Source organism: Erythranthe guttata, chromosome 13 (assembly GCF_056151865.1).
Source record: "Erythranthe guttata isolate IM_541 chromosome 13, IM_541, whole genome shotgun sequence".
In the NCBI taxonomy this organism is placed as follows: domain Eukaryota; kingdom Viridiplantae; phylum Streptophyta; class Magnoliopsida; order Lamiales; family Phrymaceae; genus Erythranthe; species Erythranthe guttata.
In genome coordinates, this window is record NC_142545.1 from 18,649,707 (window position 1) to 18,673,140 (window position 23,434).

Sequence of the window (23,434 nt, forward strand, 5' to 3'; positions counted from 1 at the left end):
GGGTCGGGTTATATTAGATAATCAAGCCCATGAGACAGATCCAGCCCATTAATCGGCCCACCTATGTTTGAAAATGACTTAATCCCACGTTGCACCCTTAAAATATAGTTTTTTACACTTTGTACCCTCAAACAAATTTAATAACACTTTGCACCATCAAAACACAATAAATTATGCAAAGTGGAAATACCAGAAGTCGTGCTTTTTACATAACGCGACTTTAGTCAAAAGAATTGGGGGACAACCAGACAGGTATCGCAGTCTCCGCTGCAAGTAAAACCCCTGCCGGGACCGAAACTCGGAGCTGGGTTGCGAAAAAGCACTGAGCCAACTCAGTAGAAGGGAATAACAGGTGCTGCTAATCTGCGCCGGTCGGAGGGTTAGGGGAAAATGGCGAAGGTTCCGTTAGGTTGCGAACCGGTGGTCGGTTCGCTAACGCCGTCGAAGAAGCGGGAGTACAGGGTCACCAACAGACTCCAGGAAGGCAAACGCCCAATTTACGCCGTCGTTTTCAACTTCATCGACTCGCGTTATTTCAACGCCTTCGCCACAGCCGGTGGCAATCGCGTACCTACTCTTACTCCTCTCACTAAGATACATTTCAATTTTATTTGTTTCCTATTTTTATCCATGAGAATTTGTGTGCAAAATTGAAGGCTGTTTTGGTAAATTTTGCGTCATTTATTTGGTGTGTTTCAGGTGACTGTATACCAATGCCTAGAAGGTGGTGTTATAGCTGTGCTGCAGTCATACATTGATGAAGATGTAAGAATTTTCAACTCATTGTTAATTGAATTTGATTTTCTTTTTAACGATAAGCCGTATTCTTAGACGGTATCTGGTATTCCGTTTGCTGTGTAGATCAGAAAGACGAATCGTTTTACACTGTCAGTTGGGCTTGCAATACAGACGGAACTCCGTTTTTGGTGGCTGGTGGACTTAATGGAATCATCCGTGTTATTGATACTGGCAGTGAGAAGATATACAAGGTACATTTTACGGTAAATCTGAATATTGAGCTTCCATAGTAATTTGCAGTCTATCATCAGAAATGTAGGATGATTTTGTTTGGAACGAGTTCTTTTATATTTTATTTCCCTCCTGATATCCGTTTCTGCAGAGCTTTGTAGGACATGGGGATTCAATTAATGAAATTCGAACTCAGCCACTCAAACCATCACTCGTTCTATCAGCAAGCAAAGTAAGTATTTTATTGATCTATGTTTGTATAAGCACCGACTTAATATTACTATTATACCTAGAAATGTGAGATGACCAATTTCTTGTACCGTCTTAAAAAATATGAGGTGAATGATTGCTGTATTCGCTTGAATAAAACTTGTTTAACAAAAATATGGGTCAGGATGAATCTGTACGCCTGTGGAATATTCATACCGGGATATGCATTTTGATATTTGCTGGTGCTGGTGGGCATCGCAATGAAGTACTTAGTGTGGTACGTAAGAATATATATATATATATATTGGAATACGAGGATTATGTGTTGATGTGGCATTTGAGCGTTCTACTTTTCTTGGGCTATGGCTAATGCAGGACTTCCATCCTTCCAACATATACCACATAGCAAGCTGTGGAATGGATAATACTGTCAAGATCTGGTCGATGAAAGGTAGACTGATCCTATCTACTTATTTTACAATTTTCAATACAAAATTACTTGCAATATGATGAAATATGAATGCAGTTGTTCGGAATTTTTACTTTATTTTTGTTTCCAATTGTTAAGAATAATTGCTTATGGTAGTTCAACTGCAACCTAAACTTAACTTGGCAACATTAACAGTCAAGATTTCCAACTTACAACTAAAGCCTAATACGTCCTAAGTACCTTAATTTCTCATCTTAAATGTATGCTAACATCACCTAATTGATCTATTATACTCTTATAAGAACTTTGTAAATTTTAAGAATCATTTGCACCATTGAAATTCGGGAACATGTTAGAATTAAAATAAAAACAGTTTTATGGTCATTTGCACCTTATTTATGTTACCAACATAGTTCTTTTTTCCGTTTCATGGTCATTTTGTGACTGCAAAGTTCAGACTATGTAATTAGCATATGCATACAGTAACCAATCTGTTCAATCTTAGTTGCACAGTTGATGAATCGTAATTTTTCTATATGCCTGTAAACGAGGAGAAAGTATGTTTATTTTATTCTATTATCAGTTGCTTCTCTGTCAAACCTTTGTGCCTAATATACGACTTGCGCTTACCTTATTACTGTGTTGTGATGGGTTCTGCTGTTTAGAGAACATAGTCCTCTATTATTTATTGGTATTAGTTATTATATATTTATGTATTGAACTTTTTTGCAGAATTTTGGACGTATGTTGAGAAATCTTTTACATGGACAGATCTTCCTTCCAAGTTCCCTACGAAATATGTGCAGTTTCCAGTCAGTAATTTTTCTTTTTGCCCTCTTCTCTCAATTTCTCCTTTTCCTTTCATGCCGCTGATCCATATTTTTGCTGTTTGTCATTTTTCTGAATCATATGTCCGTTTTTTCTCCAGATATTTATTGCATCGGTACACAACAATTACGTCGACTGCAATCGGTGGATTGGTGATTTCATGCTGTCCAAGGTGAATTCTGAAACCTTTTCTGCAAAATAAACACATTGTAATCTGGACTCCAATTTAGTGGTATTCTCACACACATTCATATATGTAACTTAAGGAAGACCAACTTTTAAACTCACTTGCGTATGAATTTAGGTATTTTTGTAACTTCAACTGCAATAAAACTAATCCGAGTTATTCGGTGAGAAATGTGATATTCACAATTCACTGAGAAACCGCAGGAAACTAGTATTGTCAGACTCTCCAATAGTTAGAAACAGGAATATGTGGATAATACAAGTTAAGTTAGCCATTTTTGTGCTCCATTGAGAACAACTTGTATTTTCTGTTTGCAGAGTGTTGATAATGAACTTGTACTATGGGAACCGAAAATGAAAGAGCAATCGCCTGGAGAGGTTAGAATCAGTTATTTGGGTTATTTACCTTTACGGTCATACTGAATGTAGGCTTACAGTCGGAGTAAGACAATGATTTTTGTTCAGGGTACAATTGACATCCTTCAAAAGTATCCAGTTCCCGAGTGTGATATTTGGTTTATCAAGTTTTCCTGCGATTTCCATAACAAGTTAGCTGCAGTAGGTAATCCATTCTATTTTATTTTTTGTGATGAATCTCTCGAATACCAATTCATTACAATACAGTAAAATACCACAAAATCTCATTTTATTTCAATTTGACAATGTCCAGGGAATAGAGAAGGCAAGATATATGTATGGGAAGTCCAATCAAATCCCCCGGTACTTGTAGCTAGGTCAGTCGTCACATTTTATTTTATTTTTAATATTTCTTTTACTAACATATTCTCTGAACCTAATTATTTGATTGAATGCTCAGATTATCTCATGTTCAATCAAAATCTGCTATTAGATTGACTGCTATGTCCTATGATGGAAGGTAAAATATGCCAAGCATTTCGTGTTTTTTTCTCAAAAATAGTTATACGACTTTGGATAATGTGATTAGTGTTCTCTGTATGATTGTCTACAGCACAATTCTCTGCTGCTGTGAAGACGGGACGATATGGAGGTGGGATGTGGTAGCAAGTTCTTGAGCTTCTAAAACGGTATTTAATGCTACTGCCCTTAACGGTATTTAGTAACATCATCAGAAAATATATATTTAAGTTACATTTTGATGGATGGAAAATGGTCTGTGATCCGTAGCTTCCTTAATTGATGTTTACCACTTGTAGGATTTTGTCCATCTAATTGAAAACTAAAGCTGTTGATTTATGATTTCTTTTTCAAGGATGGTCTTTTTGCATGGTGTTTTTCGTTTTTTTTTTTTTGGTTCCTATCATTTCTGTATTAATACTTGCAGATTGTATTAAGCAATTTTTCCAATATCTGATCATTGTAAAAATGGAATTTTCTATAAGGGGCTCTTAGATAAACCCCCAATCCCTCCCCAAACATTGCAATAGTAGAGGTCCATTCGTATTTTCCTCGGAGGAACCGGAACCGAACCGAACCGAATATTAGCGGTTTTTTACGGTTCAAAAACCGGCGTTTCCAGTCCTGTTCCGGTTCAAACCGCCGGTTGGACCGGTTTTGTTTTTGTTTTTTGTTTTTTTTTTATAATATATTTAAACACTTGAAAACTGTTAAACACTTGCAAAAATTTTTGATAAAATTATTGTAGACATTTGAAAAGTATACTTATTCTTGAAGTTAAATTTTTAAAAAAATATTTTTGTCCTTTTAAAAAATCCGAATTTTATGATTGTTTGTATTTTTTATTTTTTTATTTCTTTTTAAATCCGACCGTTTGAGAATTTTTAATTTTTTTTGTTTGAAAATTCGGCCGTTTGAGGCCGCCACGTGAAATATTTTCATCTTTTTTTTTTTTGAAAAAACGGTAAGACCTCTGGTTCCTGCTTCGGTTTTGGTCAAACCGGTTCGGTTCTATTTAAAAAACCGTTGACCACGGTTCGGTTCTAGTTCTAACCGTAACCATGGTCATGCTCTCATCTCCATTTTGTTTTTTCTTTTTTTTTTCAAATTAATTTTTGTTTTCTATTTGTTATTTTTTTATTTGCATGTTTAGTTGCACATTCAGCGTATTCTGTTATTTGTAACCCTTATAATTTGGAGTAAACGTACTGAATCAAACCTTCCTCTTTTATCTCTCATTGTGGAACATATCACAATTTCCGAAAATTTTCAAATAAAGATCAAAGAAAATCAGAAGTGAAAAATAAATTCCAGTTCTATGAAGTAAATAAATAAATAATCGGAAAAATTAAAAAATCAAAAACATTAATTTCCAATAAAAGAGGAGAATATAGTTGTAACAAAAAAATTATATTAATTTAGCATAATACTAATTAATATCAATAAATAAATAATTATTAATTTATATATTAACGAATAACTTATTAATTTTATTAATTATTATATTTTTCTTATTTTTTTTTATTTTTAATTTTATAATTATTATCAACTCTACACTGCTAAATATTCATCCAACCAAAACTTCAAATAAGATTTGGTAATATTAATAATATTTAAGTTAAGTTTTAGAGAATTTGTTTTTTTTTTTTTTTTTTTTTTTTGAGACCAAAGTTTTAGAGAATTTGTTAACTATTCAAAGATTCGTATATTTCCATATAATCAGGTCAGGTTTATACTAATCCGATAAGAATTTAAACTCTTCTTAACATATAAAAAGTAAACGTGTTTCAGTGTTGGTAAAAGACTTATTTCCTCTCAATATAAACCCTAATAGCCCTCCTCTTTGCATCACCATCATCAAACACAATACAATATCTCTCTCCATTCTTTCGAGCTCTCGTTTTCTGTTTTCCTCGTCTTGTTCGATTAATTAATAATATAATGGCGGTACGTAGTTCGATCACTTTATTGTTTTTAGGGTTCATATATATATACATGCATCTTTTCGATAATAGACTATTGATGGTTCATATTAAACTTTATTTCAGATTGAGGTTATCGTGAAGCATGCATATGGCCGGTCAGACGTGGACGGTTAAGGTGCAGAGCACGGATACAATAGAGACGTTGATGATTTATATTGGGCTGCAAAACTGTGTATCGACAGAACGTCAAATGTTGTTCTTTAACGGAAAAGAACTTTTTACCGGGACTCTTGCCGAGCACAATATTAAGAATGGCTCCGTCATCGACTTCATGATACTTATGTGAACCCTAGTTTTTGTGCATGCAGGCACAAAGATTGGTTATTGATTTAGTTTATTATATAGCAGAGTTTCTTTATTGTCATCTTGGTTTACGTTCTATGAGACGTTATTATTATTGTTTTAATTTTTATTTTATTTTCTTTGAATAGTGTCTGATTGATTAAAAATCTAGCATGTCTCCACCAGAAATTTAGACAAGAATTTATTCTATAAACTTGAAATCCATGCTCAAATTCGAATTATCAGCTAAATCAATCATTCATGTAACCTTTATTAATTTATAAAGGTTTTACTGTATTTGATAATGTATTTGATAAAGATATCAATTGTAGCCATATTCATGTATAGTCCTCCATTAACTTCTCTTTGTTCCGGTGTCTTCGCAACTTTTTAGGTCTAAAGGAAACTTGAGACGAACGATCGGCTTTACTTGCACACCACAAAACTATTACATTTATCTTTTTTGTAGTAGGAGTATTTTTATTATGAAAGAAGAGAAGAATTATTGATTAGTACAAAAACAAATATTATGCTTCAAATGAAACCCAACAACAACCTCAAGTTCACACCCACCACCCGAGCAATTGACCTCAAGAAAAACACCATCCAATTTTTTTTGTTCTTAATGTATTTATTTTATTTGTTTTTAATGTATTTATTTTATTTGTTTATTATAAAAGAAATTAAAAGAAAGAAGTCATTTTCCATATAGATGTTGTGTTTATATCAAAAGCAGCCAAACCAGAAGTATTTTTCAAATATACTTTTTATTTGGAGGCAAAGTGAAGCAACACACCAAACCAAACCCATAAAGCTCTCTCTCTCTTTCTCTTCAATTCATTACATTCACTACCCCCTTCTCAGTCTCAAGTCTCTTTCTCTCAAACAAACTTCTCTTCTTCGTCTCTTGAAAAACAATATTCGCGAAAAAAAAAAATCAAGAACCTCTGTAAGTATACCTAATAACCTCATTACTAAGCAAGGTTAGGTGAAAGACAACAACCTTAAACACCACAGCATTCTATTTTCTTACATTTGGGGTTCACTTTCTTGGATGCATTATTGCTAAATGAATGTCTAGCTACTGCAAGTGATTTCTTTTGTGGGGTTTATCTCTTTTGGGGCGGAAAGAGAAAGAAGGAAGACCTGAATAAAATGCAGCTGCATATATCGCCGAGCTTGAGGCATGTTACCCTGTTGCCTTCAAAAGGTGTTAGGGAGTTTATCAAAGTGAAGATTGGCTCCAGAAGATTGTCTTATCGCATGGTCTTCTACTCCGTTTTGTTCTTCACTTTCCTTCTCCGGTTCGTGTTTGTTTTGACTGCTGTGGAAACCATTGATGGAGAAACTAAATGTTCCAGTTTAGGTACCTTAAAAGTTTAATATACAGCACAACCTAATTAGTAGTTGCAGTAATTATATGCATATATATGATCATGCAGATCTTGCAAATATTTGATTGCAGATGATACTCTATCACTTACCGAATCATGTATTTACGATCCAATGCAGGTTGCTTGGGGAAAAGATTGGGACCGAGAATCTTGGGAAGAAGACTCGAATCTACCGTAAATATCCTGATCCCTACTTTTCAACAACATGCTTCCATTATTAAGTCGGAAATTTTAACCTGTATAAAAACTTACATGGTTCCTCTCAGGTTCCTGAAGTGATATATCAAGTACTGGAAGAACCTGTTACTCAAGGTGAAATTCAAACAGGTCCAGAAATTCCTCAAACCATGGAAGATTTTGTAGCAGAGATTAAGGATGAAAGACCTGATGCCAAGACTTTTGCGGTCAAGCTCAAAGCAATGGTACGATCAATCAAATATAATATGTCTTCTCCTAATGCAAGAAAATCTGAATTCTTTTTCTTACAGGTCACACTGCTCGAACAGAGGACAAGAACTGCAAAAATCCAGGAATACCTGTACCGCCACGTGGCATCGAGCAGCATACCTAAGCAGCTCCACTGCCTCGCTCTAAAACTAGCAAACGAGCACGCCATTAACGCCAACGCTCGTCTTCAGCTTCCCTTGGCAGAATTAGTCCCGGCACTCGTTGATAACTCGTTCTTTCACTTTGTCCTAGCATCTGACAATGTTCTCGCCACCTCAGTCGTTGCATCGTCACTCGTGAAAAACTCGTTGCGCCCAGAAAAGGTAGTTCTCCATGTAATAACGGACGGAAAGACCTATTATCCGATGCAGGCTTGGTTCTCTCTCCATTCTCTAACACCTGCAATCATTGAGGTCAAAGCTTTGCACCATTTTGATTGGTTCACAAAGGGGAAGGTACCTGTTTTGGAAGCCATGGAGAAGGACCAAAGAGTGCGGTCACGGTTCAGAGGAGGGTCGTCGGCTATTGTGGCGAATAACACGGAGAAACCAAATGTAATTGCTGCAAAGTTGCAGGCACTAAGCCCAAAGTACAATTCTTTGATGAATCACATACGTATACATTTGCCAGAAGTAAGTCTCAACTCTCAACATATATCACATATTTCGTCTGACATTCTTGGAATTTTGATCCTTCGATTTATTGCAGTTGTTTCCAAGTCTCAACAAAGTAGTGTTCCTAGATGATGACATTGTTGTCCAAACTGACCTTTCGGCTCTGTGGGACATTGACATGAATGGAAAAGTCAACGGTGCAGTCGAAACATGCAGAGGAGAGGACAAATTCGTGATGTCAAAGAGGTTCAAAAGCTACCTGAACTTCTCCCATCCTCTGATAGCAAACAGCTTCAATCCAAACGAATGCGCATGGGCCTACGGCATGAACATATTCGATCTAGAAGCTTGGAGAAGGACAAATATAAGTCGAACATACCATTTCTGGCTCGAAGAGGTAACCTGCAATATTAGCTGATGATTTCACACAACCCCATAACCCCATATTCTATAATGTGTACCTTATTTTCTCGTTGCAGAATCTGAAATCGGACCTCAGTTTATGGCAACTAGGAACTTTACCTCCAGGCCTAATAGCTTTCCATGGTCATGTCCACGTCATCAATCCCTTCTGGCACATGCTGGGATTAGGGTACCAGGATAACACAACCATTGCAGATGCTGAAAGTGCTGGAGTCGTCCATTTCAACGGCCGAGCAAAGCCTTGGCTGGATATAGCATTTCCACGGCTTCGCCCTCTGTGGACCAAGTACGTTGACTTCTCAGATAGATTCATAAAAAGCTGCCACCTAAGAGAATCTTAGAAAATATTCAACAATGAAAACTTCTTTACACGCTTTATATACTTGTAAACGAGAGGTAGCAGGACACCCATGGAAAGTTCTGCGAAAGAAGTATAGAGAATCTATGTGCAGGGATGATAACAGCCCCAGGCTTCAAATTTTGGGAACTCTTACTCGGTTTCAAGTTCTTACATGTATCACAGTTCATTCATTTTTTTTGCTTCCGAACATATATCATGATTCATGGGGCAATTCACATGTAAACATTAGAATAAAGTTAAACTGGATTAAAGTTCAACAATCATAATTGATCATCATGGTTCATCGGATACAAGTTAAAAGTTCAACAATCACAAACTGATCTCCATAATTCACCAGACCCAAATAAGACAGTCGACCAAAAACTAATACAGTCAAAAACACTGACAAATTACGTAACAACTAGACCACAAAGAGAACCACCACTACAGGATTCAGTTGCCGACTTAGGCAACCGGTGGGCGCAGTACATGGTCCTGAGATGTATCAATAGAAGCAGGAGGCATGAACTGCCACATGGCAACACCTGGGTAGCTGATAATAGGCACCATTTTGTTGCCCACGGCCTGATTTTGAGCAGCAAATGCAGTCGGAATGGCAGGAGGAGCTGGTAAAAATCCAGGCTGAGGGGTGTTCATTGTCTTTAGCTGTTGCTCAAGCTTATCTTTCTCAGCCTTCAATCTTTGCTTCTCATCACGAAGCTCAGTCTTCTCAGCCTAGGGAAAGAAGAAATAAAAGTAATGAATAACAATAGCACAATTCATCCATCTCCATTGGTTTACAAACCAATACTAGCAAACTAAGCAAAATGTAAAAATTCACAGAGCAAATATAGTAAGTTCTTCCAGAAGGACCAAGTTTCCAGAGTAAGAACATCTCTACCCAAGACATTGTCTAGCATAAGAGTTAAATAAAAAGATTACCTTCAGCTCTTTAATCTTTTCCTGGAGATTCAAATTTGAGTCCTTGAGCTTCTGCGCATCACTTCTTAGCTGAGTTACCATACGAACAGCATCGACCAAAATAGCAGCCTTATCTGTTTTTGGAGGCCTACCGGGCTCAAGCAGAGCACCCAATTCCATAAATCTAAAGACATGATGAAGCAACAACTATAGGTACAGAATAAATGGAAAACCAGCAATGTGAAAGAAGAAGAGAACACAATTACTTGTCATTTAACTTATCCCTCCGCTGTTTCTCCCTGCATGCTTTAGAGCTTGATGGAGCACATGCTTCAGTTCTAGTACTGTGGAAGGATATAAAAATGTCAGACGTCATGTTATTTGGATGAATGAAGGTCTAACGAAAGACAGTTGAAAGCATTCCGGTGCACTGTCAGTAGTTAATTGTTAATTTTCATTTTCAGTGGCTTCTCCCTTTAATGTAAACTTACATAGCCGCTTAGAGTACTAAGTCAGAAATCCAGTGAAATGCACAATAAGAATGAACCCCCAACCCTTCATTTTCCCAGCACTCAACAAAAATAAAATCAAACAGATGCAGCTCAATCAGACTGCTATTTACCTACAACCATTGCTTTGAGATACAGATATCTTTAGGCCGGATAATCAACTTATTAATTACATCAACTAGACAGTCAAGGGACAAAAGCTTCATACCGCTTTTTGGAGCCAGCTTCTTTCTGCATGTCCGATTCCCCAGATGATCCATCAATTTGCAAACTATCAGTATATGAAAACACCAAAAGAAAAAAAATTTAGTGATAAATTTATTTGCTAATGTGAAACAAGTAGGGGAAACAGGAGGATATGAATAATATTCCAAAAAGAAATAGGAAAATGTATAAATAAAGTTGAAATGGTTGAGGATTACGTCTTACATACAATTGAAACTTCATTAGAATTATATCAGAACAAACAAGATCTTGCGCCTTATTAAGTTCTTGAAAGTTCATGTCCCATAAAGTATAAGCCTCTCAAGATCAAAAACATAGCTAGACCCGTAAGACATGATTTATTCACATTTGCCAGCATTGGAAGCAACAAGAAAAAGCATAAAGAAAAAAGAAAACCAAATACATATATTTTGCAAGTCAATATTCATACAAGGCAATCCTTATCCAGAATATATTTAGTCATAATTACCAAGACAAGATGTCTTATCGAGAGAGACCCAAATTTATATTTGCACGAACCAAATATACTACAGTGAACCTTATCGAGAGAGACCCAAAGCTGGACCACTATGGTTTTGCCTCACCTTAAACCTCACAAATAAAAACTTAAGCCATAATTAGAAGACTAATCCAACATGTGAAAACAGAGAAGAGTGAGATCAAATAAAGTAACTAATATCATCTATAAATTGTCTTCCACTTCGTAACCAAAAAACGCAGCATATTACACCATCAATCTAAAGCTAAGTGCACTCAAAAATGTATGAACAAGATTTAAACCCTTTTTCATAATCCCAAACTCAAGAACAAAGTGTGAAATTTAAAATTAAGAAAATACCGAGTAAAAAAAACGCACAAATAAGACAATGTTTTATGATTTTCAGAAGACACCAGAGAGATCGAAATACATGAACACTTGACAAGAGAACATCAGAAAATCATACAAACACGTGGCGTATATGGAAAAAAAAAATTATAGAAGCTAATAAACACCACAAAAAACACGAATTAGCTCGAAATAAATAAACAAACCCCATAACATCAGATGATATTTGAAGCACAGCAACAAATTAGACAACAGTATAACATGCCAAATTGCCAATAGAAAATAAGAGAATCCATCAAAAACTCACAAAAGGCCGGAGACCTGTGAATTACAAATGGGTAAAATTACAGTAACAGAAACTGGAAAAAGTACCTGACATTCGATGATCCATTCAAAGTTTGCATGGGCCAAGAGAATCCAGAATTCGGAGCAGAAAAATTGACATCGGGAACAGGGTTATCTTCAAACCCGTAATCGTACAGCCAATTCGTGTTCTCCGGCGAAACCATAAGTGATCAGTCGCCGGGGAAAAGAGAAATTAATACCGGCGCCGGAGCAATTCAACACAGAGAGACAATGATTGGGTGGGAGGGGGTTTCGGATTTGAGCATTTGGGCGAAAAATGGGAATTGCGGATAGATGATGGCTTTCATCGTGAGTTGAAACTTAATGGAGAATCTGTGGGTGCGTAATATTCTAACCAAATTTATTTCACTGTCTAGTGAATTAAATGTTTTTTTTTCTTTTTTTTTTAGTTTTAGTTTTTTTTTTTTTTTATTCAAATATTATTTGTATTGGTCCATGTATATTCCGCATGCATATGTATGTGATTGTGTGTAAGTCAACATCGATTAGGTTAATTGAATTCGACCCAAAACCTTTTCATGTCGAATGATTTTAGTCAAAATGAGACGAATTGGCTCAATTCGACTTAAAATTACGGGCAATTTGTTAAACTCCACTCCCACTTTCCACCACTGCCATCATCAAAATCTTCCATTCATAGTCACACACACGTGCACACACCACGTAGAGTGACGCGCGTGCCCCCACACTTACACGCACATATAATCACATTCGTGCACAATAGACATTTGAACAGATCTACGTAGTTTGGTTGTTCACTTTGTTTAGGTACATACTTTGAGAGAAAGACGATTGCATATAGGTAAGTATTCTATTGTAGATGACCACTTCACATAACTAAACTTTGCAAATAGATAAGTATTCTATTCGGATTGATGTATAACTGAATCGAGTCGAGTCAAACGCATATTTGTTATTTTTTTTTATATTGAGTTTGAATGTGGTTTAATAAACAAAGATGTCAATTTTCAAGGGATAGCACGTGTCAAAATGGTGTTGGTCAACAATGATGAGAAAAGGGATTGAAGATGAGTGGTGTATGTTTAAAAATCTTTATAAAAGACTATCTCTATTTGTTGTCTTGCCACTATTAACCTTGTCAAACTAATTGAATTGGTATTTGTTTGAAAACTGTATCAAAATTGAAAATTTTAGCCAATTACAATTCCAATTTTAACTTTTTATTTTTATTTTGTTATGGAAAAGTTTGATTATTCATTGGATAATTGGTTATGTGATGGCCGTATTGGATTTGCACCATTGCATCATTCAACCAAACAAATAAAATAAAAAAGATAGAAGACAATAAACAGTACTCCACCAATATTATTAAACATTTTTAATTAGGTGGATTAATTAAGCAAAAAATGAGATTAAAAGTATGTTTAATTGAGCTTTGAATTTGATGAAGAGGTCAGCAATTAGATCCTTAATCAGAATTAACTAATAATTAGGGGAACTAATTAATTAGAAGAGCCACACTAACTGGGAAGAACTAATCAGCTGACAAAAGATGATTGTCACAATAGTTTTTTAACTAAAAAGTTAGTTCTGCTATTTCATGATAATGATGTTATTGCAGCTGCAGAAAGTGATCTCTCTATGTAATAATTTTTAATTTTTTAATTTTATTTGAGTTTGATGATGCTCAAAAGTAGGAATTGGGAAGTGACGTCATTAGTCCAATTATTGCAATTTGTGGAAATCCTTGTTGTTTCATACTCATTTTAGGTGCAGAATGATTCAACTCTGTCCAATAATTGTATCATTAAATGTTTCAAGTATAATATATATATATATATATATATATATATATATATATATATATATATATATATATATATATATATATATATATATATATATATGAATGAGTTAGTTTTAGCTGAAGTCTTATCCTCCATTTTGTACATTTTTATAAAAAATACAGTTAAATATGTATAAATTAATACAATTGGGATTAACAAAATTCTATTACTTTAACGAAATATTAAATAATTGAGCTAATAATTTAGTACATTTTTACTGAATCAGAATCAAAAGAAATTATTATTTAAGTCGAAAACGAAACCGAGTCGGAACCGGAAGAAATTACCGTGAGTTGAAGGATAGTGCTTGTCTTTAGAGCCACCAAAAATCAAATTCCATGACAAAATAATCTCGTAGGCCTCTTCCAAATTATTTGGAATTTTCTCCATTGCACTCTTAGCAAATTATAGTATGGAGGAAATGACAAAACTACCCTCATGCAAGAGATAAAGCAAATTTGATGGACAAACTAGTATCCACCATCCACCACTCTTCAAATGGATATACCAGTAACCTTCTTCACATGACCTTATCAATCTTTCATATTATTATTTTTTTTGTCAAAATAAAAAAATAAATAAAATTAAACACTTTCTCCAGTTCTTGAAAGAAAAGCAAGCTATGGCAACTAGAGCTAATTTCAACGTAATTCCCACTATTTGCAGCGTCGAGAAAATTCAGAAACGAGCTCGAATTGCATGCTTTTTCGATAAGAAGAAGGCCGATGAAGAAGAAGTTGATCGAGATAACTCGGTTCAAACTACTACAAGAAGACTCGCAATAGGAATTTCCACAATTGCCCTTCTTGGAAGCGCCACCGTCGGAAAATCGATTGCAGACGACAATGGCTTTTGGCTCAACGGCCCTCTACCGGTACCATATGCTACCAACAGTACGTATAGTATAACCACATTTCATTTGAATATTTATTATTTATTTTTTTGTAATTATTATATATGTGATTTTGATTTGTGAGTAGAGATAAACAACGAAGAAACGGGGACACGTTCGTTTCTGAGGAAGGGACTCTACATAGCGGATGTAGGGACAAAAGGGAGAATTCACAGGTTGAAGAAATATGCATTTGACCTCATAGCTATGGGGGATTTGATTGAGCAGAGAGATGCATGGAATTACGTTCGGAGGTATTTGCGTCTCAAATCCACTTTCATGTACTTCGATTTCGACGAAGTTATTTCCGCAGCCCCCGTTGACGATAAGAAGTCGCTCACCGATCTTGCCAATCGTTTGTTTGACAATGTCGAAAAGGTAACTTTTTTATTCAAAAACAATAATTTAACAAAAAATCCTTTGAAATTGAAATAAAACACTAAAACTAATGGTCTTTGTTTAATTTTATTTATTTATTTATTATTTTTTTGTGACAGCTTGAGGCTGCAGTGAGAAAGCAGAATTATCCAAACATAGAGTCATGTTATGAAGAAACCACAACACTTCTAGAAGAAGTGATGACTCGAATGGCATAAACCGGAATTTGCGACGAAAAGCTGTTGCTATATATTTGTATGTTTCAGATTTTATGTACTCTGTATTAGTAAATAGTAATTAGGAGAAATTTTTACAATGAGGGGGGTTCGGATTATTGGAATTGTATTGTTTATTTCACAATTTGATTCGATCTTCGATTATTTGTATAAAATTATAAGTGTCGATGTGATGGATCGAAATTTAGCATAACTTGAATTTAAATGATAAAACGACAATCGATGCTACATAAACTCGTAAAATTGAGATTTCGAACCAATTGATCAAATTCATCAAGATAGTACTAGTTGGCCTATCTACAGTTAGCTAAATATGAAGCTGAAGTGTAGTAATAACTAATTGGGTATCTGTATATGTAAATTGAAACCAAATAATTCTGAAGAAAATAATTCGATTTTAAAAGAAAATTGCATTGGAAAAAAGAAAAATCAAGCAAAAAGGATCTTGGACTTGGCATGTTCTACTATTTTTTGGGCCTGAAAATAAGGTTAAATAAAAAAATGGAGATGCGGGGTATCGATCCCCGTACCTCTCGCATGCTAAGCGAGCGCTCTACCATCTGAGCTACATCCCCATTGAATGATGAATGAACAGTAATTTTGCATTTTCTATGTTTGTGGTTTCCGTTTAACTTGCATTAGATGACCATCAAAACTTGCAGTGAATAAATTCCTCATAATATATCATAGTACATGCATCCACCAAAACAGACTGAAAATCAATCATGTACATACAACCAACCAATTTATACATACACACACATCTTGAGAAAAATACTCTGTTTCCTTTATGTGACATTCGATTTGTACAAAACAAACCGAAAGTCTTTTGTGATCTTAATATATATATATCTCCTATAAGCTATGGCTAGTTTCAGTTTGGAGGTGCATCAACAGTACACTCTCTAGTGTTTTTCGGAATCTTGATCTCCAAAACTAGGTCGTTTTTGACACGCGCCTCCGTTTTTCTCCAATCGGTTTGCTCCGGCAGCTCAATCCTCCGAACATAGCCGTACTCCCACCAAAGGCCGCTCTTCCACTCCCTTTTTTGCCTCCATTGCCCACTTATCTCCATAATCTTCCCATTCTCGATACAAACTTCAACCGTGTTACCTAATAATAATATACATATATCACCAATTAACGAGAGAGAGAGAGAGAGAGAGAGAGAGAGAGAGAGAGAGAGAGAGAGAGAGAGAGAGAGAGAGAGAGAGAGAGAGAGAGAGAGAGAGAGAGAGAGAGAGAGAGAGAGAGAGAGAGAGAGAGAGAGAGAGAGAGAGTTGAAAAGTCACCAGGGATTTCTGCTCTCAAGACAAAGTCGTTATCCGTTTGAGACCAATCGATGTTTCGATGGCTGGAGCTATTATGGAGATTGGGTGGCATTATTAATGAATCGGATTCGAACTCCCAAAGTGGGAAAGCATCAGAAGGATCGAAGAATTTGCCGAACAAGAGAGGGCTGAAGAAAGATCCTGCACCGAAGATCTTGTGCACCACCGTCGGATTGTCTAATAATTTGCTCGTTATAAAGTTTGCAAATCCATCTTCTTTCAATGGATGGCACCATTTATTATGTGGGGTCGTTTGATCTTCGATTTGAATTTCAACTTGCTTGTAACTGCTCATTCAAATGCTCTCTCTCTCTCTCTCAGAAATTGGATATGTTCAAGAAGAGAGGTTGAGATTGCTAATGTATTATATATTATTATAGATATATATTTGAGCTAAAGGGAATATATTCTTAGAGAATATGTGAATGGCTGTAAAGAAGAAGGAATATCTTTCTTTCTTTTTTTTCCTTCCTTTTTCTGGATGATTCTCCACATTAGAAGAAGCAACGGTGACGAAACGATCAATCGCACCAGATAAAAATTCCTTGGGCACTCACACAAGATCACACAAGTGGCACTAATCTTCGATCGGTCTTTATATATATTTATATACGATGTCGTTTATATATGTATATATATAGGAGACTGCCGTACGTACGTATATTTGTATAGATTGCAAATGCTTTAGAGAATATATAAGATGATGCATTGTTGTATGTATCTGATATTATATATGCCTGAATGATTCACCTTTCACTATAATAGAAGCAGAGCACACATGCGAGCCGGTATGACCGTTGGATGATGAGATTTGAGATCAATTCCCGTGATTAAATAAGAAAGGATCGTTGATTGAAGCGATCATAATAAATCATAGACGAATATAGAAATTCTTATTTTTCATGGTAGCTTTTAAAGGAATTTAAGGAGTGTCAAGTAAGCAACTAATTGGATGAACACTGTAAGATTGAGTACATGTTGATAACAGACTAACTAACTAAGTTGAGGTGGAGCTCGATGATTGGTCGTAGGAGATCAAGGTAGGTGAGCTGAAGACTTTGATGAGAAGCTGACCTCTGAGAGAAATATAAAGAGGATGAGAAACTGTATTCGATTCGATTAAGAGAAAGAACGCATTATAATTGAGATAGAGAAATAAAGATCGTGCATGTTCCCTCCATTTTTATTGTGTTTGCAGTTGAATCATTCTATAGCTCATGCGTAATTAGGGTTTTCAATTTAACTTGCGTGTGGTTTGATCTGATCATATATAGTTTATTTGTGCTTAATTGAGCTTGATTATCTACGAATTAATTGCTTCCAAAATTATCAAGACAAAACTTGAGTATCTAGATAATTTTTTTTTTAGAAACGAGAGTATCTAGATAATTAAAAAAGCCAAAATCCAATAATCCTCTAAAAAGTTATTCACCATTATTATATGATTCTTGACTGATAATCTCACCCTCATAAGTATGTGCTTTATACATAAAATAATTAATTAACTCCATAACCTTTTCATTTTTTTATTTACTATTTCGTCAGCAAAATTCAGCCAATGAAGAGAGTGATTTATTCGAGCTAGATGTTTATTCATAATTCATCAATATTTTATTCAATTTATTTCTTTAAGATATAAAGGTGTCAGCACCCATTAGTGGAACCAAGCTACACTTTTTGTTGCAGATACCTACCCCCATTTATTTATTCACGTTTATTTATTTATTTTTATTTTTATTTAAAATATGTTAATGCCCACCTAAAATATATAAATATAAATTTTCATGGTCAAGTTTAGGAGAAGCAATAATTGAAAATAAAAACCAAATCCAAACATTAAAAACTTTATAAAAAAAAAGTGCCAAAATGAAATCAAAATAAACTTTAGTACATTGCAGTACAAACAAATGAAATCAAGATTTTAAGTTTGTGGGGCTGAATGCATTAAAACTTTTATAAATAAAGGCCGAAATTACTAACTAGAATTCGAGAATTATGGGGGTCACCTGTAGATATGGTCAAAGTCAATTTATAATAAATAATATAAAATCTACTTAATCAATGTTTTATTATGTTAATAAGATTTAAGAAGTAATAATTATTAATTATTCCATATAGAAACCCCACGTTAATTGACTAAATAAACCCCCAAGTCAAGAAAGGGCGGCTCCTCCGCCGTCTGCTTCAAATTTGTGTGACGGTTCAGTAAAAAAATAAATAAAAATTAAAATAAAATAGAAATTCCGATGAGCTAGTAATTCCGATAAACCTACAGAAAAACCCACAAACGAAACGGAACAAAGAAAAGCTGCCATAAAATAATCAGTAAACCTCTGTCAACTTTTTTAACACTTCTTCTCTCTCTTGGGTCAACTCACGCGCTATTTCTTCCCATCTGTGTCTTTTGGGTGGATCTGGTCTTAACGTTATTAAAAGTTAAAACCCCCCCAACGCTAAGGAATTTATCTTCTCTCTAGATTCAAGATTTATCCCTTTTCTTGGTTTTTGTCTGGCGTTTTGGGAATTCCCTCTTCCTTCAAACTGTGATTTGAACTTACTTTCGAGCTTTTCCCAAGTGTAATTTTTTAGGAGAAAGATTGGATTTTTTGTGAAGTTAAGCATTCGGATCAATTGAAAAAGCTGTTCTTGAGAATATTTAAGTCTTGTTTGGCTTGAACATGGTGTAAAGGTTTGACCTTTAGACGTTACACGTGGGACTGGGAGATGGGGAATTAGTAATAAAGGGGGCTTTTGTTGTAAGTAAATGTTGTAAAGATTTATCTGCATACAATTGGCAAAAGAGATGAGGAATCAAGAAAAGAAGAGAGGAGTTGTTTGTTTTGTTGCATCTTTTGTTCTTCTGCTTTTCAGTGTACAACAAGAAGCAGCACGTGCCGAAAGCAGCAAATGGGATGAACATAAGCCCTTGCTGAGTTATCTAGTAGACTCTGGAATGATCAATCAGGAGATGGTAATTTTATCTCTCTTCAACTCACTCTTTGTTTATTTAACTTGATTTTTTTTTTTTTTTTTTTTTTGTGGGGCATTTGAGAAATTCTAATTTATTCGAATCCGTATATGGTTACTAGATCGAGTGATGATCTTTGTTCGCGGAAGTCCGAGTATATGCAGTTGTCTTCTGTTTTGTTGTTTTTTCTATCGAATAATGTAGTTTGAATCTGCTTAGAATAAGCTCTTTATATGTGATGTAACGAAGTCGTTAAGGACTTCCGTTTTTCGTATTTTTGTTGTTGATAGTTTGTCTAGGCTGTTACATGATTCTTATGTCTCGATCGTACTTCTATACATTTGAGAAAATGCAAGTTTATTTAGTAGAGAGTATGATCGATTTTTCATTTACATGAAATTAGAGAAAAACCCGATTTCAGTACCGAATGCTACTTGTTCTATGAAATAAATGCAGAGCGTAATCTGATGGAACTTCTTATTGCAGGCTGAGTTATTACGGGTTAATTGTATGGTAGAGTTGGTGAATGCCCAGAAAACTTTACAAGATCTTGAATTTCATTCGACAAAAGATCGATCAAGTGATAGTATCGAATTCTTGAATGGTAGGTTTTCAAGAAAGAAAATCCACGAGACGGTCAATTTCTTGCTCCCTCAGGTCAACCAAATCCTCGTAGACTGCGTAAAGGGGAAAACCCACATGCACGCCGAATCCGGAGAGGACAAGAGTTTTGACGAAACCTGGTACACCAGATATTTATGGTTTCTTTTTAACCGACGCTCCGTTTCCAAAAGACGATCATTAGCAGAGACATTCGACGGTGCACCTGCTCCATCACCGCTAGTTGCTTCGCCTAGTCCAGCACCTTCGATTACAGCTACTCCACCTTCGCTTCCGTTTTTCCCTCCAGATTCTAGCGGCTCGAGTTTTCAGCCTCCACCTTTTGTTGCTAATGTAGGGTCGAGCGGTGGAAAGTCGAGCAAGAGAACGATTGTTATCGCTGTGGTTGTAACTGCAGTTGTGACATTTCTTCTTGTTGCTCTGTTCTTTCTTTTCTGCCGTAGATGCTTTAAAATGGGGGCTGGACGGGGTAGAAACGACGAAAGGCCTCTTCTCAGCTTAAGCTTGAGTGAATATTCTATTGGTACATTATCTCATCTTGCATCTCATCTCTTTTTATTTTTTATTTTTTGCTGATTGTTTTTTTTTTTTTTTTGGGTTTTATTAGCCTCTCCACAGAAGTTGTTCGGTTTAGGAACGTCAGTGAATGAAGAAAAGATCGGTAGTCAGTCATTCAACAACAACAACAACAAATTGAACCACAATAAAACTAGCGGAAGCTTCTACGTGGAATCAAATTCTCTGAGCAACTCCAAAGTCGAGACCAATGGGGTGACGCCACCTGGACTGGCCCCACTGAGGCCGCCACCTGGAAGGATGGATTCACCTAAACCAAATCGGGGTAATGCTGCTCCTCCTCCTCCACCACCACCCACTGCTCCTGTACCACCACCTCCGCCACCTATGAATACTTCTTCTGGTGGCCCACCTCGTCCACCGCCTGGCCCACCACCACGCCCACCTCCTGGACCATCTGCACCACCGCCTCCTAGACCTCCTGGTGCTACCACTGGTCCTCGTCCACCACCACCTCCGGTACCTCATGGTGCTACTGTTGGTCCTCGTCCACCACCACCACCTCCTGGTGGTGGTGTGCTGCCACCTCGACCGCCACCTGCTGGCTTGAAACCGCCACGGCCCGTGCCCGGTCATCCATCCACTTCTGCCTCGATTGACGAGAGTGAGGCTGGTGGTGCTAGTAAAGCAAAACTGAAGCCTTTCTTCTGGGACAAGGTGTTGGCTAACCCTGATAGTACCATGGTTTGGCATCAGATCAAAGCCGGGTCTTTTCAGTAAGTCTATTTTTTCCCCCACATCCTTTTTGTTATTTCGTGTGTAAAATTAATCTTTTTGAATAAAAAAATAATGTCTTTTTATACATAGGTTTAACGAAGAGATGATAGAAAGTCTGTTTGGCGCTGCACCTGCCGCAAAAAGCAAGAATGAAGGGGGCAAAGAGTCTTCATCGCAAGACGTACCCCACTACGTTCAAATAATCGACCCCAAAAAGGCGCAGAATCTATCGATTCTGCTCAAAGCTTTAAATGTGACTACGGAGGAAGTTTGCGATGCACTAGAAGAAGGTGACTTTTTTTTTTCCCCCTTCTCATTCTATTTGATATTTAAGGCAGATAATCGACTAGAATTACGTTGTATGGCAGAGTGTCGATTTCTGAAAGTATAATTACGAGCTAGTGGTCAACTGTTTCTTGGCCATGCTATTTTTTATTCTTTTTTGGGTAATTTTGCGTCATTAGAAAACACTGCTAATCTTTTCGACTGAATCATCAGGTAACGAACTTCCACCCGAGCTTATTCAAACTCTACTAAAAATGGCACCCACGACCGAAGAAGAATTGAAGCTAAGACTCTACAACGGCGAGCTTTCTCAACTAGGGACCGCGGAGAGGTTTCTAAAGGTCCTCGTAAATATTCCATTCGCATTTAAGAGAATGGAATCATTATATTTCATGTGCACTCTTCAAGAGGAGACATCAACATTAAAAGACTCCTTCCTTATCTTGGAGGTGAGACACATATTTAAAAATCACGTCTTTTTATATACTTCTCGCAAAAAAATTGCGTACTTATTACGGGTTTGTCCTCAATTTTTCAGGCTGCATGCACAGAATTGCGAAAAAGCAGATTGTTTCTCAAACTTTTAGAAGCTGTCCTAAAAACGGGAAACCGTATGAACGACGGAACATTCCGAGGTGGGGCCCAAGCGTTTAAGCTGGACACACTTCTAAAGCTAGCAGATGTAAAAGGAACAGATGGCAAAACCACACTATTGCATTTTGTTGTCGAAGAAATAATTAGGTCAGAAGGCATAAGAGCCGCTCGAGCAGCAAAGGAGAAGAAGGGAAGCATGTCCAGCATTAAGTCAGACGATTCTCTAGAAGATTCCGACCAAGATTCCGAGGATCATTTAAGGAATCTTGGTCTCCAAGTTGTCTCTAGTTTAGGTAACGAACTCGAGAATGTAAGAAAAGCTGCGATCTTGGACACAGATAGCATAACGGGCACAGTATCCAAGCTGGGCCATGCCCTAGTAAAAGCCCGCGACTTTTTGAACTCAGATATGAAGAATGTTCCGGAAGAAAACGGGTTTCACCAGATTTTGAAGAATTTCGTGCAGAATTCGGAGGTTGATGTGAGGTGGTCGCTCGAGGAAGAGAAACGGATAATGGCACTTGTTAAGAACACTGCGGATTATTTTCACGGGCATTCGGGTAAGGACGAGGGTTTGAGATTGTTTGTGATTGTGAGAGATTTTCTAATCATTTTGGACAAGGTTTGTAAAGAAGTGAAGAACTCGCCACGTAAGCGGAGTGTGGTGTCGAAGAAAGAAGATACAGTGGCGGCGGCAGCCCCACCGGACATACGGCAGAGTAGTAGTACTATTACAGATCACAGGCAGCTACTTTTCCCTGCCATTGTTGATAGGCGAATGGATAATTCGAGTTCAGACGATGAATCGTAGTTGTTTAGATAGAGATTGTAAGTTATTTTATTTTTTTTATTTTTAAATTTTTATTTTTTTATAAAAATCTTTAAAAACTCTAATGGATGTGAAAGCTAACAATGTCTTTCATCTTGCAGAGGTGTTGCAGAAGGGTACAAGAGTATATGCTCTTATTCGAGACTGCTCTTTGTGATGCGTTTGGCTACACGATTTTCTTATACGGGCCTCGGTAGAAAAGATTATTGTCCTTGCTCCATTCTTATGTGTTGTTGTTTACCTTTCTTTTCTGCTTATTCTTTGTATTCTATATTCTTATTGACCTTCATCATTCAAAACTAGATACCAAATCATTCTAAAACCCCATTTTCCCAATGTACAAAATTTCAAGTGATTCATAATATTGT

At 36.2% G+C, this 23,434-nt stretch overlaps 6 protein-coding genes and 1 non-coding gene across 9 annotated transcripts; 4 read left to right on the plus strand and 3 right to left on the minus strand.

Moving 5' to 3' along the window:
- The first annotated feature begins 201 nt into the window (after positions 1 to 201).
- Positions 202 to 5,787, plus strand: FIE (Transducin/WD40 repeat-like superfamily protein). Its single transcript, XM_012972135.2, has 14 exons — positions 202 to 567; positions 700 to 765; positions 867 to 989; positions 1,121 to 1,201; positions 1,364 to 1,456; positions 1,555 to 1,630; positions 2,342 to 2,421; positions 2,538 to 2,609; positions 2,942 to 3,001; positions 3,089 to 3,185; positions 3,294 to 3,357; positions 3,441 to 3,500; positions 3,594 to 3,669; positions 5,548 to 5,787. The coding sequence occupies exons 1-13, from the start codon at positions 391 to 393 to the stop codon at positions 3,655 to 3,657; spliced, it is 1,113 nt and encodes a 370-aa protein (XP_012827589.1). The 5' UTR covers positions 202 to 390; the 3' UTR covers positions 3,658 to 3,669; positions 5,548 to 5,787.
- A 1,134-nt stretch (positions 5,788 to 6,921) lies between these two features.
- On the plus strand, positions 6,922 to 9,265 carry LOC105948828 (putative galacturonosyltransferase 12). Of its 2 annotated transcripts, XM_088827546.1 has the most exons (6): positions 6,922 to 7,132; positions 7,279 to 7,334; positions 7,427 to 7,582; positions 7,649 to 8,239; positions 8,316 to 8,618; positions 8,701 to 9,265. In XM_088827546.1, the coding sequence occupies exons 1-6, from the start codon at positions 6,922 to 6,924 to the stop codon at positions 8,983 to 8,985; spliced, it is 1,602 nt and encodes a 533-aa protein (XP_088683672.1). In that variant the 3' UTR covers positions 8,986 to 9,265. The 2 variants fall into 2 exon arrangements, with proteins under 2 accessions (XP_088683672.1, XP_088683673.1); XM_088827547.1 differs by having other exon boundaries at positions 7,427 to 8,239.
- Positions 9,231 to 12,289, minus strand: LOC105948829 (transcription factor ILR3). The gene is made up of 5 exons (XM_012972065.2): positions 11,838 to 12,289; positions 10,623 to 10,685; positions 10,172 to 10,249; positions 9,927 to 10,089; positions 9,231 to 9,719 (listed from the first exon to the last, which is right to left on the minus strand). The coding sequence occupies exons 1-5, from the start codon at positions 11,972 to 11,974 to the stop codon at positions 9,450 to 9,452; spliced, it is 711 nt and encodes a 236-aa protein (XP_012827519.2). The 5' UTR covers positions 11,975 to 12,289; the 3' UTR covers positions 9,231 to 9,449.
- A 1,828-nt stretch (positions 12,290 to 14,117) lies between these two features.
- On the plus strand, positions 14,118 to 15,300 carry PNSL3 (PsbQ-like 1). The gene is made up of 3 exons (XM_012972102.2): positions 14,118 to 14,532; positions 14,620 to 14,909; positions 15,029 to 15,300. The coding sequence occupies exons 1-3, from the start codon at positions 14,262 to 14,264 to the stop codon at positions 15,125 to 15,127; spliced, it is 660 nt and encodes a 219-aa protein (XP_012827556.2). The 5' UTR covers positions 14,118 to 14,261; the 3' UTR covers positions 15,128 to 15,300.
- A 347-nt stretch (positions 15,301 to 15,647) lies between these two features.
- On the minus strand, positions 15,648 to 15,720 carry TRNAA-AGC (transfer RNA alanine (anticodon AGC)). Its single transcript has one exon. It is a non-coding gene; the product is annotated as a tRNA-Ala (tRNA).
- An 81-nt stretch (positions 15,721 to 15,801) lies between these two features.
- On the minus strand, positions 15,802 to 16,841 carry LOC105948857 (HSP20-like chaperones superfamily protein). Its single transcript, XM_012972103.2, has 2 exons — positions 16,438 to 16,841; positions 15,802 to 16,258 (listed from the first exon to the last, which is right to left on the minus strand). The coding sequence occupies exons 1-2, from the start codon at positions 16,769 to 16,771 to the stop codon at positions 16,020 to 16,022; spliced, it is 573 nt and encodes a 190-aa protein (XP_012827557.2). The 5' UTR covers positions 16,772 to 16,841; the 3' UTR covers positions 15,802 to 16,019.
- Positions 16,842 to 18,588: 1,747 nt separating this feature from the next.
- LOC105948812 (formin-like protein 5) lies at positions 18,589 to 23,428 on the plus strand. Of its 2 annotated transcripts, none has more exons than XM_012972043.2 (7): positions 18,589 to 19,447; positions 19,931 to 20,588; positions 20,673 to 21,357; positions 21,449 to 21,648; positions 21,857 to 22,092; positions 22,182 to 23,065; positions 23,168 to 23,428. In XM_012972043.2, the coding sequence occupies exons 1-6, from the start codon at positions 19,280 to 19,282 to the stop codon at positions 23,046 to 23,048; spliced, it is 2,814 nt and encodes a 937-aa protein (XP_012827497.2). In that variant the 5' UTR covers positions 18,589 to 19,279; the 3' UTR covers positions 23,049 to 23,065; positions 23,168 to 23,428. The 2 variants fall into 2 exon arrangements, with proteins under 2 accessions (XP_012827497.2, XP_088683652.1); XM_088827526.1 differs by having other exon boundaries at positions 18,632 to 19,447; positions 23,179 to 23,290.
- Positions 23,429 to 23,434: the final 6 nt, after the last annotated feature.

What these genes read in the sequence shown, in the direction of transcription:
- FIE (XM_012972135.2), top strand. Translation starts at nt 391, where the DNA reads ATGGCGAAGGTTCCGTTAGGTTGCGAACCGGTGGTCGGTTCGCTAACG. An exon ending in GCAGTGAGAAGATATACAAG is followed by an intron (nt 990 to 1,120) that starts GTACATTTTACG and finishes CCGTTTCTGCAG; the next exon opens with AGCTTTGTAGGACATGGGGA. An exon ending in CGAAATATGTGCAGTTTCCA is followed by an intron (nt 2,422 to 2,537) that starts GTCAGTAATTTT and finishes TTTTTTCTCCAG; the next exon opens with ATATTTATTGCATCGGTACA.
- LOC105948828 (XM_088827547.1), top strand. Translation starts at nt 6,922, where the DNA reads ATGCAGCTGCATATATCGCCGAGCTTGAGGCATGTTACCCTGTTGCCT. An exon ending in GAAGAAGACTCGAATCTACC is followed by an intron (nt 7,335 to 7,426) that starts GTAAATATCCTG and finishes GGTTCCTCTCAG; the next exon opens with GTTCCTGAAGTGATATATCA. An exon ending in ACCATTTCTGGCTCGAAGAG is followed by an intron (nt 8,619 to 8,700) that starts GTAACCTGCAAT and finishes TTCTCGTTGCAG; the next exon opens with AATCTGAAATCGGACCTCAG.
- LOC105948829 (XM_012972065.2), bottom strand. Translation starts at nt 11,974, where the DNA reads ATGGTTTCGCCGGAGAACACGAATTGGCTGTACGATTACGGGTTTGAA. An exon ending in GAAGCTGGCTCCAAAAAGCG is followed by an intron (nt 10,250 to 10,622) that starts GTATGAAGCTTT and finishes ATCCTTCCACAG; the next exon opens with TACTAGAACTGAAGCATGTG. An exon ending in AGGGATAAGTTAAATGACAA is followed by an intron (nt 10,090 to 10,171) that starts GTAATTGTGTTC and finishes TCATGTCTTTAG; the next exon opens with ATTTATGGAATTGGGTGCTC.
- PNSL3 (XM_012972102.2), top strand. Translation starts at nt 14,262, where the DNA reads ATGGCAACTAGAGCTAATTTCAACGTAATTCCCACTATTTGCAGCGTC. An exon ending in GGTACCATATGCTACCAACA is followed by an intron (nt 14,533 to 14,619) that starts GTACGTATAGTA and finishes ATTTGTGAGTAG; the next exon opens with AGATAAACAACGAAGAAACG. An exon ending in TGTTTGACAATGTCGAAAAG is followed by an intron (nt 14,910 to 15,028) that starts GTAACTTTTTTA and finishes TTTTTGTGACAG; the next exon opens with CTTGAGGCTGCAGTGAGAAA.
- LOC105948857 (XM_012972103.2), bottom strand. Translation starts at nt 16,771, where the DNA reads ATGAGCAGTTACAAGCAAGTTGAAATTCAAATCGAAGATCAAACGACC. An exon ending in CTTGAGAGCAGAAATCCCTG is followed by an intron (nt 16,259 to 16,437) that starts GTGACTTTTCAA and finishes TATTATTATTAG; the next exon opens with GTAACACGGTTGAAGTTTGT.
- LOC105948812 (XM_012972043.2), top strand. Translation starts at nt 19,280, where the DNA reads ATGAGGAATCAAGAAAAGAAGAGAGGAGTTGTTTGTTTTGTTGCATCT. An exon ending in ATCAAAGCCGGGTCTTTTCA is followed by an intron (nt 21,358 to 21,448) that starts GTAAGTCTATTT and finishes TTTTATACATAG; the next exon opens with GTTTAACGAAGAGATGATAG. An exon ending in ACTCCTTCCTTATCTTGGAG is followed by an intron (nt 22,093 to 22,181) that starts GTGAGACACATA and finishes TCAATTTTTCAG; the next exon opens with GCTGCATGCACAGAATTGCG.